Source organism: Coregonus lavaretus (genome assembly GCF_964263955.1).
Source record: "Coregonus lavaretus genome assembly, chromosome: 4".
Classification (NCBI taxonomy): Eukaryota; Metazoa; Chordata; class Actinopteri; order Salmoniformes; family Salmonidae; genus Coregonus; species Coregonus lavaretus.
This window is the reverse complement of record NC_139991.1, coordinates 61,396,051-61,414,207: the sequence shown is the minus strand read 5'-3', so window position 1 is coordinate 61,414,207 and position 18,157 is coordinate 61,396,051. Positions and strand designations below refer to the sequence as shown.

Genomic DNA, 18,157 nt, shown 5'->3' with positions numbered 1-18,157 from the left:
GGTTTAGATAGAATGTGTTGGGGTTTATATAGATTGAAATTGTTGGGGTTTAGATATATGGAACGTGTTGGGCTTTAGATAGATATAAAGTGTTGGGGTTTAGATAGAAAGATAGAAAGTGTTGGTGTTTAGATAAAGAGATAGATAGAAAGTGCTGGGGTTTAGATAGATAGATATAAAGTGTTGGGGTTTAGATAGAGAGATAGAAAGAAAGTGTTGGGGTTTAGATAAAGAGATAGATACAAAGTGTTGGGGTTTAGATAAAGAGCGATAGAAAGTGTTTGGGTTAAGATAAATAAAATGTGTTTGGGTTTAGAAAGGTAGAAAGTGTTGGGGTTTAGATATAGAGATATATACAAAGTGTTGGGGTTAAGATAAAGATTGATAGAAAGTGTTTTGGTTTAGTTAGATAGAAAGTGTTGGGGTTTAGATAGATAGAAAGTGTTGGGGTTTAGATAGATAGAAAGTATTTGGGTTTAGATAGATATAAAGTGTTGGGGTTTAGATATAGAGATAGAAAGTGTTGGGGTTTAGATAGATAGAAAGTGTTGGGTTTTTTATGTAGAGATCGATAAAAAGTGTTGGGGTTAAGATATAGAGATAGATAAAAAGTGTTGGGGTTTAGATAGATAGAAAGTGTTGGGGTTTAGATAGATAGAAAGTGTAGGGGTTTAGATAAATAGAAAGTGTTGGGCTTTAGATAGAGAGATGGATAGAAAGTGTTGGGATTTAGGATTGAGTTACACAACTAGACCCCTCATTAAGGACCACAAAAGCTGTTTCTCTCCGTCTGTCCTCTCCTAGTCCCCAATCTCATCAACCATCACACGCAGTGTGTGTGTGTGTGTGTCTGTGTGTGTGTGTGTGTGTGTGTGTGTGTGTGTGTGTGTGTGTGTGTGTGTGTGTGTGTGTGTTTGATAGACAGAGAGTCAGTTGAGGTCTGAGGAGCTTTCTGGGCTTGAAAGAGGATTGTGCTCTGTAGTGCGCATCACTGCATGCGTACACACACACACACACACACTAAGGAAGGAACAGAGTGGGAAGGGAAGGACAGGAAGCTACAAACTCTGGATGAAGAGGAGCTTTGTTACTAAAACACGTGCAAAATGTCAACTGGACGAATATCTCACAGTGTTGTGTTGCAAAGGGAAGTGCAGCCAACACATCGAAAATGAAGATTAAGAATAGCCTACATTTAATGAGGAGCAGCATTTTTCTTCAGCCTTGTAGACAAGTACACTGCTAATAATCAAGTTGATTAGGCCTACATATATTGCATAGACGTGTGGGAGGTGATTTGAAGGAGTCAGGCGCAGGAGGGTAAATCACAGAATACAGAGTTTATTCCGTAGTACAAAGTCGCGCTGGATAGCGTCAAACAGGCACACGGGTAAAATATACCCTGCAATACAACGTACACGTAGCGCAACCGCGCTACTCTCTCCTCACATTCGACAATCACCCACAAGGGGGCAGAGGGAACACTTATACATGTACTAATGAGGGGATATGAACCAGGTGTGTGTAATAGACAAGACAAAACAAATGGAATGATGAGATATTGAGCGGCAGTGGCTAGAAGGCCGGTGATGACGAACGCCAATGCCTGCCCGAACAAGGAGAGGAGGCAGTTTCGGAGGAAGTCGTGACATTTGACATCAAATTTCACCATGTCATTGGATTTAGGTTTAAAGACTAAATGCCCTTACGTTGATGACTTTTTGCAAATCCAATCAGTTTTTCACGTTGATTCAACGTCATCACATAGATTATTGGGGTTGAAATGACATGGAAACAATGTTGATTCAACCAGTTTTTGCCCAATAGGTTGTGCCAGACCAAGGGGAACAAATGTAAACCTTGAATTTGGAGGTTTAAAATATCCCTCTGGTGGCCATGTTGACCTATTAAAAAAATCCACTGGTTAGTGGATATAAAGTCTAAGACCTTTGATAGGCTGATGCAGAATTTGTTACAGGAAATAATCACTGCCTCCTGGTCAGGTTTGCATAGGCCTAAATGTGCCAGGTTATGTATAGGGCTCTGCTAACATGTAGCGTTTTATCACATGCAACTACGTCAACAATTTTTATTGGCTGATGTGCATTTTGAGACAGATAAAAAGTTAAAACTTTTTCTAGCACAAGTTAAAACTTTTTATAATGTTCGCAAGTATGGACCCTATCAGGCCAAAGGGAACAGTAGAGTTTAGATCATACAGACGTATATGATATAAATACAGTAAAGCTTCAGTGCTTCTGTTCCTTCTCTAATGGTAAAACATCCAAGACGATTAGTAATACCACAGTGTTCTCTCCATCCCCCATAACAAAGAAAGAGAGAACAGATAGAGCTATAGAGGAGGGAGAGAAGATAGGATCAGTATTATTGGGAGATCTCTCAGTACTCACCTCCTGGCTTCTCCCCACCCTCAATATTTACATTTTACATTTACATTTTCGTCATTTAGCAGACGCTCTTATCCAGAGCGACTTACGAATTGGTGCATTCACCTTATGATAGCCAGTGGGACAACCACTTTACAATATATATATATATATATTTTTTTGGGGGGGTGGGGTAAGGGGGTGTAGAAGGATTACTTTATCCTATCCCAGGTATTCCTTAAAGAGGTGCTTTTGCTATTGTCTGTCTCCCCCCTCCCTCTCCCCACGTTCATTATCTCCCCCTCTCTCTCTCTCTCTTCCTGCCTCCCTCTCTCCATCTCCCTTCTCACTCACTCTCTCCTCGGTTAGTGATGAGGAAGGCATCAGAGGGGAGAGATGTGCTTTTGAGGCACGTTTGTGTGTGTGTACGCGGAAGAGAGAGGGGGGATAAACCTCTGCAGTGAGGTGAGCTCAGTGACGATCACAGACCCACACAGTCTTACCATCTCATACAGTAGTACTGTAGCATTTCAGCTGTATGTGTGTGTGTGTGTGTGTATGTTTATGTGTGTGTGTGTGTGTGTGTGTGTATGGCAGTGGTAGAGAAAGGCAACTTTCAACAGATACAGTGAGGGAAAAAAGTATTTGATACCCTGCTGATTTTTGTTGTTTTCCCACTGACAAAGAAATTATCAGTCTATAATTTTAATGGTAGGTTTATTTGAACAGTGAGAGACAGAATAACAACAAAAAATTCAATTTTAATGAGGGAAATAAGTATTTGACCCCCTCTCAATCAGAAAGATTTCTGGCTCCCAGGTGTCTTTTATACAGGTAACGAGCTGAGATTAGGAGCACACTCTTAAAGGGAGTGCTCCTAATCTCAGCTTGTTACCTGTATAAAAGACACCTGTCCACAGAAGCAATCAATCAATCAGATTCCAAACTCCCCACCATGGCCAAGACCAAAGAGCTCTCCAAGGATGTCAGGGACAAGATTGTAGACCTACACAAGGCTGGAATGGGCTACAAGACCATCGCCAAGCAGCTTGGTGAGAAGGTGACAACAGTTGGTGCGATTATTCGCAAATGGAAGAAACACAAAATAACTGTCAATCTCCCTAGGCCTGGGGCTCCATGCAAGATCTCACCTCGTGGAGTTGCAATGATCATGAGAACGGTGAGGAATCAGCCCAGAAGTACACGGGAGGATCTTGTCAATGATCTCAAGGCAGCTGGGACCATAGTCACCAAGAAAACAATTGGTAATACACTACGCCGTGAAGGACTGAAATCCTGCAGCGCCCGCAAGGTCCCCCTGCTCAAGAAAGCACATATACAGGCCCGTCTGAAGTTTGCCAATGAACATCTGAATGATTCATAGGAGAACTGGGTGAAAGTGTTGTGGTCAGATGAGACCAAAATCAAGCTCTTTGGCATCATCTCAACTCGCCGTGTTTGGAGGAGGAGGAATGCTGCCTATGACCCCAAGAACACCATCCCCACCATCAAACATGGAGGTGGAAACATTATGCTTTGGGGGTGTTTTTCTGCTAAGGGGACAGGACAACTTCACCGCATCAAAGGGACGATGGACAGGGCCATGTACTGTCAAATCTTGGGTGAGGACCTCCTTCCCTCAGCCAGGGCATTGAAAATGGGTCGTGGATGGGTATTCCAGCATGACAATGACCCAAAACACATGGCCAAGGCAACAAAGGAGTGGCTCAAGAAGAAGCACATTAAGGTCCTGGAGTGGCCTAGCCAGTCTCCAGACCTTAATCCCATAGAAAATCTGTGGAGGGAGCTGAATGTTCGTGTTGCCAAACGTCAGCCTCGAAACCTTAATGACTTGGAGAAGATCTGCAAAGAGGAGTGGGACAAAATCCCTCCTGAGATGTGTGCAAACCTGGTGGCCAACTACAAGAAACGTCTGACCTCTGTGATTGCCAACAAGGGTTTTGCCACCAAGTACTAAGTCATGTCTTGCAGAGGGGTCAAATACTTATTTCCCTCATTAAAATGCAAATCAATTTATAACATTTTTGACATGTGTTTTTCTGGATTTTTTTGTTGTTATTCTGTCTCTCACTGTTCAAATAAACCTACCATTAAAATTATAGACTGATCATGTCTTTGTCAGTGGGCAAACGTACAAAATCAGCAGGGGATCAAATACTTTTTTCCCTCACTGTAAGCTCACATAAGCTAACTCACACACACACTCACCCGTTCCCTTTCCCTTACGTGTGCGCACAAACATACACACACACTAATAATCATAATATGGTAATACTGTAGGTCATCCTCTAGTCGTATTGATTAATTGAACTCCTGGCTCCTCGTCCTCTGGGCACTCAGACACACATACACACGCACACATACACACACACACACAAACAAAGAGAAAACCCTATTAGCCGTTGAACAGCACAAGATGAGTATGCATCTCTCCTTCTCCGTTTCCTTTCTCTCTCCCTCTCTCGTTCTTCTTCACGGCTGTCCCTGAGTCCTTCCCATCCCACACTCAGCCATGCTCTGTCTAATGAGGGGCTTACGTATGTGCCTGTGTGTGTACATGTATGTGTGTAGCACTGTGTGTGTGTGTAGCACTGTGTGTGTAGTGCTGTGTGTGTAGCACTGTGTGTGTGTTCTGTGCATATGGAGTAGCCCTGTGGCCATGGGAGTTTGGTGTAGATCTCTTAAACTTATCTTAGAAGGTTTCTATCATACAGAGACCATGGTTAGTTTTCATGTATTACAACATAATCAACGTGAACTAGTGTTGGAACTCACTCCATGCTTGTTTACTTACTGTGCATCAACAAGCCTGCACGTCTCCCATGGTTGACTTTTCTCTATAGGCTGAATTACAATTGAATGTTCTACACATACAGCAATGGCAATTTCTATTGGTGTACCAATTCACACAAATCTGTGGACAGGTGAACTATGTTTATTTTATTAAGTCTACTGTAATTCTATGGCTCTGTATCTCACATTAACATTAGAGTGATTTCGGCCTCAGCTAGTTATTTATTCCTCTAGTCAACCACTCAACCTTCTCACACTCACACACTCTCACCAGTTTCATTAGTATTCAGTCAATTCATTGCTGTCTTTAAAATTGTCAAATTCAACGGTCAAGCTTCCAGCCATCAGGGACACAATCAGCTCCATAATCATCTGAATCATTCCACATCATCCTGCAATTTATATTTTATATGAAATCAGACTGGATGGCTAATTACTGAAGGACTGTATTTATGTCTGAATTGTATGGGAGAAATACACTGAGTATATTTGCCCTCAGAACAGCCTCAGTTCGTCGAGGCATGGACTCTACAAGGTGTCGAAAGGGTTCCACAGGGATGCTGGCCCATGTTGACTCAAATGTTTGGGTGGTGGACCATTCTTGATACACACGGGAAACTGTTGAGCTTGAAAAATCCAGCAGCGTTGCAGTACTTGACACAAAACGGTGCGCCTGGCACCTATTACCATACCTGTTCAAAGGCACTTACATTTTTGTCTTGACCATTCCACCTTCTGAATAGCATACATACACAATCCATGTCTCAATTGTCTCGAGGCTTAGAAATCCTTTAATCCTTTAATCTGTCTCCTCCCCTTCATCTACACTGATTGAAGTGGATCAATAAGGGATCATAGCTTTCACCTGGATTTACCTGGTCAGTCTATGACATGGAAAGCTGTCATCAAAGCAAAGGGTGGCTATTTGAAGAATCTCAAATATAAAATATATTTTGATTTGTTTAACACTTTTTTGGTTACTACATGATTCCATATGTGTTATTTCATAGTTTTGATGTCTTCACTATTATTCTACAATGTAGAAAATAGTAAATATAAAGAATAACCCTTGAATGAGTAGGTGTTCTAAAACTTTTGACTGGTAGTGTATATATTTTTTTATGGCACATGAGACACCGGTCTTATTCGCGCCCATCTCAGTGAACTAATCCATTGCGGAGGACACTGGGATGGCATAGTCCAATAAGAAGGGGAATGTGGCTGCAAAATGCACATCTCTCTCCAGAATGCGCTCTGTCCTGCCAATTTTTGCATATTCATTGTTTCATAACTTCATTGTGTGAATTGTTTACGTTTGATTGTTACTGTCTATCAATTCCCCATGACATACAGTACCAGTCAAAAATGTGGACACACCTACTCATTCAAGTGTTTTTCTTTATTTTTACTATTTTCTACATTGTAGAATAATAGTGAAGACATCAAAACTATGAAATAACACATATGGAATCGTGTAGTAACCCAAAAAGTGATAAACAAATGAAAATATATTTTAGATTATTCAAATAGCCACCATTTGCCTTGATGACAGCTTTGCACATAGGTTTGTATCATTTTCATTTAGATTTGGATGGAATTTTGATTACCAACATGACAACGATTTTGAGATACGAAGACGTTATTATAAATGAAATGAAACTGTTCCACGAAAATGTGCATATGAAAACCATAATTGCAAGTTTGCTACCTCCTCGTGTAGCCTATTACCGGCAACTTCAGGAGAGTAAAGGCAGAATCTGCTAAAGCCAGGAGGAGCAGTAGGAGCGGGAGGAGGATGGTCAGGACAGGTTACGTTTTTTTCTTCTGGTTATCCTGATCTCTGGCTCCCTCTTGAGTCATTTGTGTCTTATTTCATCAAACAGTGAGCTTAAAGCATCAGACAAGCTCAATTAATATATCGTTTATTTGAACAAACTATATATCAGGGGCGCAACTTTCACTGAGGACATGTCCCCCCCACATTCTGAAATTGCATTTTTGTCCCCCCCAGTTTTATCACTGGAATGTGATACAAAACGAGGCAACGGTGTGCTTTAGGACCATGCGGATGCCTCCGAGCGGTTGGGTAGGCTGTTTGGAGTGTTTATCCAACTGGATAAAAAAGAAAAAATGATAATAATAATAATGTCCCCCTCACTTCTAAAACCAAAGTTGCGCCCATGCTATATATGGAAAAATACACATTTAAAAATGTCGACCAATAGATTGGTCTTAAGAACAGACGACTTTCGGTCGAACAAGACATACACTAGGACAGCCCTAGTGTATGCACAAATGAGAGTGTGTGTTCCCACTAGGGGTTTGCGGCGGTCGCACACTCTTCTCTCCACTCTGTTCTCTGTCGACTGCAGTGATCCGAGCCCACAGGGTTGCATTAAATATACATCACACGGCCGTCTGCAGAACACACACACAAAGAGAGAGAGAGAGAGAGAGAGAGAGAGAGAGGAAGAGAATATAAGAATTGAGGCTCTCACACAACCACAAACTGCTTGCATTCTATGTTGTCAACAACATCATCATTAAAACTCATCCCTACTCACTACACCACACTTACTAAGCCTACATAGTACACTACACAGTCACTCACTACTTCTGTATAAGCCTACATTACACAGTAGCCTACACACAGTCACTCACTACTCCTATCCTACTACTCACCAGAGTTTCCTATCCAAAAACCTGAAACCTGAGTGGCATGAACCCTTCTCCAATCAGTACCTCTGCTCTGGAATGGGTCACGCCCTTCATTAACGAACCAATCAGATGCAGCGCTGGTCGCTTAATTGGAATCACCTGTTTTTCCATCTTCTTTATAGTCCAGTTGTGTGAGTTCAGTTTCTTTCTTTCGCCATCTGCCCAGGAACAGTCTGAAGTGCCACTCCTTCGGTAAGCATTTAAATATGAAGTTCAACAAATCTAGCCTTTGACGTTGCTATTCCTCAGTTTTGATAATATAGGCCTAAAACACATAAATATAGCTACTTTTTCCTTCCATCTATTCCAATAGTTGCACATTCAATGTGCTGATACTTTGTGTGTGTGATTCACAGAACCTGATCTCACATTTGTGAAACATGAATAAACAGGAAAAACCACTGTCAACACTGTGGGGTAGGTTATATTTGGCTAGAAACTGTTCCCATAGTGCCCAATAAATGTGGATTTCACAGCAGTTGGAATGAATCTGTCTTTATTCTGTGTTTGTAGGTTGTGAACTCAGCGAGTCAAAGAAAGAGGAAACATTCAAAACAGATGACACAAACCACCAACATCAACTCGCCCTGAGAACTGTAAGTCATTGTACTCCCCTTGGAGAATATTTGACATTTTACAACCAAAAAAGTGGACTGACAGGTCATCTTTATTGCAGCCGTACTGCGCATGTCAGAATACTATCACGTGATGACATTTGAAATGTTAATTTGGGTAGCATGACTGCAATAAGAATCTGGAATGCAAATTTAATAACATCAGTGCGTTTTCAAATGCCTGACTTGTCCCTGGCAGATGTGTCTGGGCGCAGGCGCCAAAGAAGAGTTTAACATTGTGGCGTTGATTACCGGAGAACCAGATAACGGGAAGGGCATACCCATGGCAACCCTGCACGCCAACGGCATGCCCACGGCAAGTTGTCCCAATTTGTTCTGATTTGGCAGCCTGATTACTTGCTGTTCTTTATCGAGGCAGAGTTGGTTTTGATAACTGGTCGTGGGATTTGCTAGCAACGGAGTCACCATTAGTCGATTCTAGTAAAAATATAAATTGGAAACAGTTACCTGTGCTTAACTTTGTCCTGTACAACTGCGGATCCTGGATATTACTGACCAATTCAATTGGCATATTCGCGCTGAGTTGAGGAACACAAATGATACATTTTGTGGTTGTATTCGATGTGTACCGTATTGGTCCGAATATAAGACGGCCTTTTTTCCCCTCGAAATAGGTCCAAAAAAGTCGGGTCGTCTTATATTCGGGGTCTAGTATTCAGAGCGCAGTTTCTCTTCTTCGGCGCTCCCTTTAAATGTCAATACACATTCGCGGGCACAGATGGCGCCAAAAATTCGTTCCGGACGGAGGGAAGAGGCGTCCTTAACAACCAGCCCGTTACCGGTGTTTAAAGATGGAAAGACAGGCTGACCATTTAGAGACAAGTGGCTCAAAAGTGGGCCAGGTCAATAAACAACAGCGGAGGAGCTATGATGCCAATTTCAAAATAATGGTTGTCAATAAGGCAGAGTCATCTAACAACTGCCAAGCTGCCAAGACATTCGGGGTCACTGAGTGTAATGTAAGAAGATGGCGAGCAGAAAAACAACGTCTAAAAGATGCTAACAGTCAGCGAAAATCCTTCCGTGGTCCTCAAAGTGGTCGTTTCATTGAGGTTGACCGGAGGGTTTTTGAATATGTCAGGGAAAAAAGAGTTGAGGGAATGCCCATTACCAGAGCTGTCATCCAGGTTAAGGCCCTGGAAATCGCCAGAGAGCTCAACATCACTGGATTTAAAGCCAGCCTCGGCTGGTGTCGTAGGATGATGCGGCGTAATGGACTGTCACTTAGACGGAGAACGAGTTTGGCCCAACGCCTGCCGTCAGACTTCGGAGAGAAGCTGCTTTCGTTTCAGCGCTTTATTATCAACCTGAGGAAGAAGCACTCCTACCCGCTGGATCAGATCGGCAATGCTGATCAGACACCCGTTTATTTCGACATGCCAACATCGGTGACTGTCAATAGAAAGGGAGAAAAGTCTGTGTTGGTGAAATCAACGGGCAACGAGAAGAGCCGCGTCACTGTCATGTTGACATGTCTCGCTGGTGGCAGCAAACTCCCCCCGTATGTCATTCTTAAGCGTAAGACTGTGCCAAAGGACCCAATGCCAGCTGGCATTATTGTGCGCGCCCAGGAGAAGGGCTGGATGGAGTCGGGGCTTGTAGTGGACTGGCTAAAGGTTGTGTGGGGCGCACGCTACGGGGGACTGAGGAAGAGGAGGAACATGCTCGTTCTGGATGCGTTCCGCGGACATCTGACTGAGCCCGTGAAAAGTCAGGTGCGAGCAATGAACGGGGATCTTGTGATCATACCAGGGGGAATGACAAGCCAGCTACAGGTGTTGGACGTAGTTGTGAACAAGCCTTTCAAGGATAACCTGCGAAAAAAATACACAGAGTGGCTCCTGTCTGGCAACCACGCACTCACACCGACCGGGAAAATACAGAAGCCGTCAGTCCGTCTACTGTGTGAATGGATCCTGCATGCATGGGATGCTATTCCCTCACAGAGCATCATCGATGGCTTTAAAAAATGTTGCATCTCAAATGCATTGGACGGCAGCGAGGACGACGTGCTTTGGGAGGAGCCGGTGGAAGCGGAGCAGCTGGGGAGCGATGACAGCGAGAGCGAACACAGCGGGGCAGAGGACGTGTGTGAGGGATAGAGAGACATCGGAGGAGAAGTTTGGCGAATTTTTGTTAAGTTTAGTTAAATGTGTGGCCTGTATTTTCTCTGTTATTTAAAAATGTTGCTTTATTATTGCTTGATATTAATTTTGAATCATACTGTACATAGTTTGCCTTTGTGTTTAATTCACTGTGTTTTTAATATTGTTATTTTAAAATAAAATGAAGTTCTTTGTTCGGCAAATCTAGTCTGCAAATCTGTTTTTCTAAATGTTTGTGTTGAAAAACGGGGGGTCGTCTTATAATCAGGGTCGTCTTATATTCGGACCAATACGGTATTTAAAGTATGAATTTCAGCACCCTGTGGAAGGACCAGTTGTACAGGACATGGCCTTTTCAGAATTGCCATTTTTACAAGTCGAGTGGTGACCCATTGCTGCTATTTAAATTCCGCGACCAGTTATCCAAACTAAACTCTGCCTTAACACAAAACAAGAGAACTGAGTTGTGTTCCTAAGTGAATTGCTGTGCAGGTAATTTTTCAACTGTAGGCCTACCTCTTGGCCAACCAGGCTGATTTGAAGTAGTCTTCCCAGTGACCTAGACCTACCTGCCTATTGAAGGTTAACCTAAATCGGCTAATGTGGAGGAATGGGCCTGAGGGAGTAATCACCAGTGGTTATAGGCCTATCCTATCTGGGTGCCCAGGTCTGTCAGTTTGAATAGCAGCACTGATTGTATGTATTGATTGTGTGTATTGATCTCTCCAGGTCAATCTGTCTGGGATAGACCTCCACCCTCCTGTAACCTTCCGGCTGAAGAGTGGCGCCGGACCTGTCTACATCTGTGGGGAACACGTGGCCTGTAAGTAGGGGTTTATGGAGCAGGGATGCTCCCAAAATGATGCTGGTTAAGTGTAAAAAACAAGTGGCTCTAGCCTTACTGTAACGTCATTCAGCTAATCAAAGCCCTGAGGAGCAGCTGAGCATTAGAATCGGATGTGTTGGAACAATATTGCGTAATGTATTAGGTTGGACATCCATAAACTACAGGCCGTTATAATGTGACGCTGTCGTTTTAACTCTTGTTGCTTCCCAGTGGAGGATGACTTCTCAGGAATGGAGAGTGGTGATGAGGTGGAAGAGGAGGAGGAGGAAGAAGAGGAGGAGGAAGATATTGAGTCTCCTGTGAAGCCTGCTAAGAAAACACCTGCCAAGAATGCAAATGCTGCAGGAAAAGTAAGGACCTGTTTTTAAATTATTTTTGAATGATTTATATTTCAGTTTTCAAATGTTCAACATGCATATGAACACTTAGAACTATGAAATCCACACCATCCATCCACACACTGATCCTTGTTTGGTCTAGTCTGCATTATCCTCAAATGTTGATGTTATTTTAACTTGTCAATTGTCAAATCCAAACTTTGCTTAACAATGAGATGGTATTGGTAAGACCACAAATTGATCTAGGATCAGGCTAATGTTCTTCCCCTCTTCCAGAGAAAGAAGCCAGAGGAAGCAGATGAGTAAGTATTGTATTTTCTTTAACTCAATGCATTTTTTAAATTATGTGATTTACTGAAATGTAATTGTTGCTGTGTTGACTTACCACTAACTGATCCTCACGCTCTCCTTCCAGACCTGCATCAGATGATGAGAACAACCCTCCTAAAAAGGTGCTTTAATATTTACTCAGCCAAAATATTTATTCCTTTATATTTACTTTCCTGTTCCATGAGGCTCTGGCTTTGTCCCAAATTGTACCCTATTCCCTATATAGTGCACCAAGTAGTGCCATTTGGGACACAACACAATCTTCTGGCCTCCTCTTAGAATCATGGCTGGTGTGGTTTTAAAATGTCTTTCTGTGTTTCAGGGAAAGGGTAGGGGAAGAGGCAGAGGAAAGTGATCCCGGGTAAGTGACTACTCCCCTGAGGTAGTCCCTCCAGGTAATGCTAAGCCCTGAGTGGTCCTCTGTAGCTGTTGGTAGAGCATAGCCATTCCCGGACCACGTCTAGGTCACTTTGGATGAAGTGTCAGCTAAATGGCATATGAAGTCTCTCCTTAATGCTGACTTGGGGTCAACCTACCCCCAATTACTAACATAACCATTTAGGGGAAAGGGGCATAAAGTATTGCACTAAAAGAAACCCCTTGGCGCCTGAAGGGTGTAGCGTGACATGACTGCTGAATTTGCTGATTGGCTGTACTGAATGACTAAACCATTTCATTTGTCTGTCTCAGGTGCTGCTCAAATGGCCTTTTGCATTTCTGATTGGCCAAAGGTTCTGTCAATCAACTGTTGGGTTTCTTTCTACCTGTTCATTCTTACATGGATCAAACTATTTAAACTAAGGCTGTTTATCCTGTTGTCAGTGCTTTGTAAATAAATAACTTGAAATAAATATTTTTGTCCTTGTACTAATCAAAATGTACTGTATGTAACTACACTGAACAAAATAGGAACTCAACATGTAAAGTGTTTTTCCTATGTTTCATGAGCTGAAATAAAAAAAATCCAAAATGTTCCATATGCACAAAGCTAATTTCTCAAATTTTGTATACATTTATTTACCCTGTTAGTGAGCATTTCCCCTTTGCCAAGAGAACCCATCCACTTGACTGGTGTGGCATATCAATAAGCTGATTAAACGGCATGATCATTACACAGGTGCACCTTATGCTGGGGACAAAAGGTCACTCTAAAATGTGCAGTTTTGTCAATGCTGCCACATGTCTCAAGTTGAGGGAGCATGCAATTGGCATACTGACTGCAGGAATGTCCAGCAGAGATGTTGCCAGAGAATTGAACGTTAATTTCTACCATAAGCTGCCTCAAATGTCATTTTAGAGAATTTGGTAGTACGTCCAACCGGCCTCACAACCGCAGACCATTTGTAACCACGCCAGTCCAGGACCTCCACATCCGGCTGCTTCAACTGTGGGATCTGAGGATTTATTCCTGTACTAAAGCTCTTTTGTTTAGAAATACTCATTCTGATTGGCTGGGCCTGACTCCCCAGTGGGTGGGCCTATGGTCACCAATGGCAGCACCCCTGCCCAGTTGTGAAATCCATAGATTGGGGCCTAATTTATTTCAATTGACTGATTTCCTTATGAGCTGTAACTGTCAAATCTTTGAGATAGTTGCATTTATATTTTCAGTATAAATGGAATTGGTTGACACTTGGTTCCTCACCATTAATCTACAAACCATATTCTTAGTGGTTATCTAGGATGGTTAAGCAGCATGAGATGGTGTAATAAATGGAAGTGTTGTACAGTATTGATATTGCATGAACAGCCTGCCCTCCTATAGCTGAGTCTAGTTCACCCTGGCTCTGCCCTACTATATGCAGATCAGATGGGTTCAATTCAGACTGTATAATCTTGTTCAACTACAGCTGAACTGTAGCTCTGACTGGGGGAATAAACTCCAGCTGGGCTGAAGATACTGAGGAACAGATGGTGCTGGAGGACATCCACTGTAGACTGACACCTCCCAAATCAACCACTAGCACTTACATTAACCTTCTGAATTGTAACCGAACTATAGTTCTAAGATTGCTGTGGACCGAGAGGGGACACAGGACAGATGCCTAGTCCCAAATCAACCACTATACTTCCCTTGGTCCCTACCGCAAACCTGAAGTGTAACTGATATTGTACTGTAGTATTCTGTAAGGTTCTGTGAACAGATGGGTCTGCAGGACACAGCAGATTGACACCATCCCAAATCAACCCTAGCCCCTATACTTGACCCCTACCTCTAGCGTCAACACTTCCACTGGCCGCTATCTTAATACCCATCTGGACTGTAAAGTTCTCAGCAAGGTTATGGCTAACTGAGTTGGAGGACACAAGTGAGACATCACTGCAGTCTGACACCCCAGTCCCAAATCAAACATCTAGCCTCTATACTTCCTTTGACCCCTACCTGTCTACCCCTTCCCTTGGTTTCTACCTCATGCCTATAACACAACTGAACCATTAAGCTGTTTTATTTTATTCTAGCTAACTGATGGCACAGGAGGACAGGTGAGACATCACTGCAGTCTGACAACCAGGCTATGGTCTGATTCTAAGGAATAAACCCTGCAATACCTGTGACAATTCAGGACCAGTTGTTGTCCCCTGCCTTAGAACTAGTGACAAACTCAAAACAGACCCGTGTTAAATCTAAAACAGGATTTCCCTATGAAACATTCTGAACAGCAACGGTCTTCTCTAGGTATCTCTCTCCTCTCAGGTATGTGTGGATAGCTGGTGGAACAACAGTTTCACAAGCATTTTCATTTAAATATGTTTTATTTGTGTACAAACAGTGCTTCTAATCTAACAGATATTTTATCTTCAGTGGGCTCAAATTTGTCAATTAACAGCACAATCCACAGCATCTTTGGCTTGATTGTGTGTACTGTATATCTTCATTGAGTATTAACTTAAGCGTGTGTATGTCTTAATTGACTCTTTGGCTTCAATGTGTTTATATATTCAGCGCATCTTTACCTTAAGTGTGTATCTATCTTCAATGAGTATTCACTTAAGTGTGTATCTATCTTCAATGAGTATTCACTTAAGTGTGTATCTATCTTCATTGAGTATTCACTTAAGTGTGTATCTATCTTCATTGAGTATTCACTTAAGTGTGTATCTATGTTCATTGATTCTTTGGTACGAGTGTATATATATCTTCAATGGCTCTTTGGCTTGAGTGTGGCTCCTTGCAGCTTGCATTGGGGTCTTTGGGAGTGGCTTCAGTTTATTCTTTCTCATACACATGTGCAGGCTGGGGAGAAACATTGAAGGGAGAGGACAGAGTAGAAGAGTAGAAGGCATTAGCATACATCAGACGTTGTAGTATTGACTGCATTACAGTGTGTGTATGTTTCTATGCTACATCTCACCTCAGTCTCTCTCCTTTTAGTCAACCTCACTCCTCCTCATGTCCTCACTCTTCCTCAGGTCCTCACTCTTCCTCAGGTCCTCACTCTTCCTCAGGTCCTCACTCTTCCTCAGGTATTTCTTCATGACAGAAGCAACGTCTCCCCCCTCGCTGCCCTCCGCATCCAGCCTCTCTCCCTGTGGCCCCCCACCTCCACTATGCCTCACCCCTCCTCCCTGGGAGCTCCCCCCAGATCCTGAGCTGGTGGAGCTGGAGTCGGAGCCCTTCCTGCTGCGTGTGGAGGGGGGCAGCTCTCCAAAGTGGACACTGAGTGCCCTCCGACCCCCTCTGACTGAACTGGCCAGGCTGCTGGTGGACTGGGCCCTTCGGATGGCCGGCAGAATGTCAGAGGCCGAGTCGTCACGGTTACTGTCTTTTAGGAGGCGGCGGTTCTGGAACACCATCGGTTCCGACCCCAGACAGCCCTCTCCACCGCCCTCACTGACGACGCTCTCCAGCAGCCTGCGTCTCATTGGCTGGGGGGAGCGCTGGGGTGAGCGCAGGGATCTGATTGGTTCTTCACCATCTTCCTCTGGGATGGAGATCGTGGGGGGGCGACGGCGGGGGGTAGTGGGGGAGGTGAGGGAGGAGAGGAGGGGGAGAGAGGGGAGGGAGGAGAGAGAATCGGAGGAGCTATAGCATTTGGCTCCGGAGTCCCTGGAGGCTGCAGATGAAGCCTGGGGTTCGCCTATGTTACGCAGGCTGGTGGCGCGGGGCAGCAGTGGGGAGGGAGGTTTGAGGATGCTGCGGGGCTCCTGGAAGTCCTCGGGGCCCAGGGAGAGGGCTGAGGCTCTGCGGCGGAGGGTTGAGGCCCCAGTCGTCTGGTAGATAGGGAGAGAAATAGTACTGCCACCCCCCTCCCCGGACTCTGGTCCCCCTCGCCGCTTACGAAGCCCCTCTAATAGCTCGGAGAGGGCAGAGGAGGAGGAGGCCCGACCAAGACGTGAACTACCCCCATTACCAACCACACCCCCTGGTTCGGAAACATCCTCATCTGGGTCCACACAGGAGCTGGGTGAGAGGGAGAGAAAGGATAATCAAACATTGGACATATAAAACAGTATTAGGGATCTATTCAATCAGATCCGCTTTAGCCAACATCCACATAACGGTTGTTTTGGCGGTGTCGGTGGTGGAACTGCGTTAGAGCTGTGAAATCCACAAGTGGCTCCTGGCATTATACCTAAAGCGGACATTGCCATTGACATGCAGCCTTGTTTACAAGTTCTAACACTGGAATGTGAGATGTAATCTACACCTCCATTAGGATGATAGAAATCCTCATCATTTTATTTAATGATTTTGAATTTCAGGTCATTATTTCTATATAGCTACACTTTCTCATTCTGAACTTCTAACGTGATTGGGACGGGTGTAGCTTCGTGACAATGATCAAGAGCAGCTGCTCACCGATTTGACAGCTCCGACGCAGTTACACCTCCGACACCGCCAAAACATCAGCTATGCAGGTGTTCCGGCTATCGCCGGTTAACGCTTGATCTGCTTGAACGCTTGATAGGCCTTAGTATCTATGCAGTTACTATTGAATTGAACTACTGAAGTTGAACTGTACTGAACCAAATTGAACTGACAACTCACCGGAAGCTGTAAGTGCTCATGGTGTCGGTGACAGACTTGCGCCCCGACTGGTTGCTGATGGTACTGCTGCCACAGGGAGAGCCCCGCCTGGCCCCCCCTCGGGGAACGCCGAGACAATGACGGATGCCTTCGCCAACATCCTCCGTGCCCAGAGATTGAGAACCAACACTAGACACACTGTCGCTGAGGAAGAGAGGGAACACCCATTCTGTCACTGAGAGGCAGAGATCACACACACACAATACCAAGAGAGATAACACACATGACTCCACACAGCCAGAGATGCAACACTTCTAAGCCATGGTCAGCTCACAGCAGTTCAGCCACATTGTCCTCAGAGGACATTTCCTGTCCCTGTGTCCTCTCTCTCCTGCTGTGTGACTGCAGGTGGTGGCATATTATATTGGAGACACGGTCAGGGTGTCAGACATTCACACTTAGTACTCAGGTCACATACTGTTACTGTATATAAAATAACTAACTACCACTTCTCCCATCTGCCATCAGAGCCACCAGAGAGAGGTGGGAGAGAGAGAGGAAAGATGAGGAAGAGAGGTAGATGGAGGGAGCAAGAATGAAAAAGTAATAGGTCAGAGAATAGAAGTTAAAGAGAACAGAGAGAGAGAGAGAGAGAGAGAGAGAGAGACAGAGAGGAAGAAGTGATAAAGCAGGAAAGATTGAGAGAGGGATCGATAAAATGAGAATAGATAATGGGAAAGGAGATAGATAAAGAAAAAGAAAGAAAGAAAGAAAGAAAGAAAGAAAGAAAGAAAGAGAGCGCGAGAGAGAGAGAGAGAGAGAGAGAGAGAGAGAGAGAGAGAGAGAGAGAGAGAGCGAGAGAGAGAGAGAAGAACTGGCTTTTGTACTGTAATGCATGAGACTCCATGCATTATGGAAGACACAAGAATATCACAGCTGGTAAACTCTCAAACACACCCCTCAGAACAGAGAAAAGCTTATTGCGTCTCTTACACAGGGCTGTGTGTATGTCTG

At 43.9% G+C, this 18,157-nt stretch overlaps 2 protein-coding genes across 2 annotated transcripts in view; one reads left to right on the top strand and one right to left on the bottom strand.

Moving 5' to 3' along the window:
- Positions 1 to 8,299: 8,299 nt before the first annotated feature.
- LOC311127100 (nucleoplasmin-like) lies at positions 8,300 to 12,529 on the top strand (the record flags this gene model as incomplete). Its single annotated transcript, XM_084158864.1, has 8 exons — positions 8,300 to 8,336; positions 8,433 to 8,515; positions 8,733 to 8,849; positions 11,389 to 11,482; positions 11,717 to 11,856; positions 12,121 to 12,146; positions 12,260 to 12,296; positions 12,497 to 12,529. 8 exons carry the CDS (start codon positions 8,300 to 8,302, stop codon positions 12,527 to 12,529), a joined length of 567 nt encoding a protein of 188 aa, XP_084014990.1.
- Positions 12,530 to 15,327: 2,798 nt separating this feature from the next.
- The window catches only part of myo18b (myosin XVIIIB), a gene marked incomplete at its 5' end in the record, with an annotated part of 45,646 nt that continues 42,816 nt past the window's right edge, over positions 15,328 to 18,157 (bottom strand). Inside the window, 3 exons of the mRNA XM_084160707.1 lie at positions 15,328 to 15,409; positions 15,528 to 16,576; positions 17,165 to 17,347. Of these exons, the coding sequence (XP_084016833.1) occupies positions 15,544 to 16,576; positions 17,165 to 17,347 (1,216 nt within the window). The 3' untranslated portion in view covers positions 15,328 to 15,409; positions 15,528 to 15,543. The remainder of the gene's footprint in view (positions 15,410 to 15,527; positions 16,577 to 17,164; positions 17,348 to 18,157) is intronic.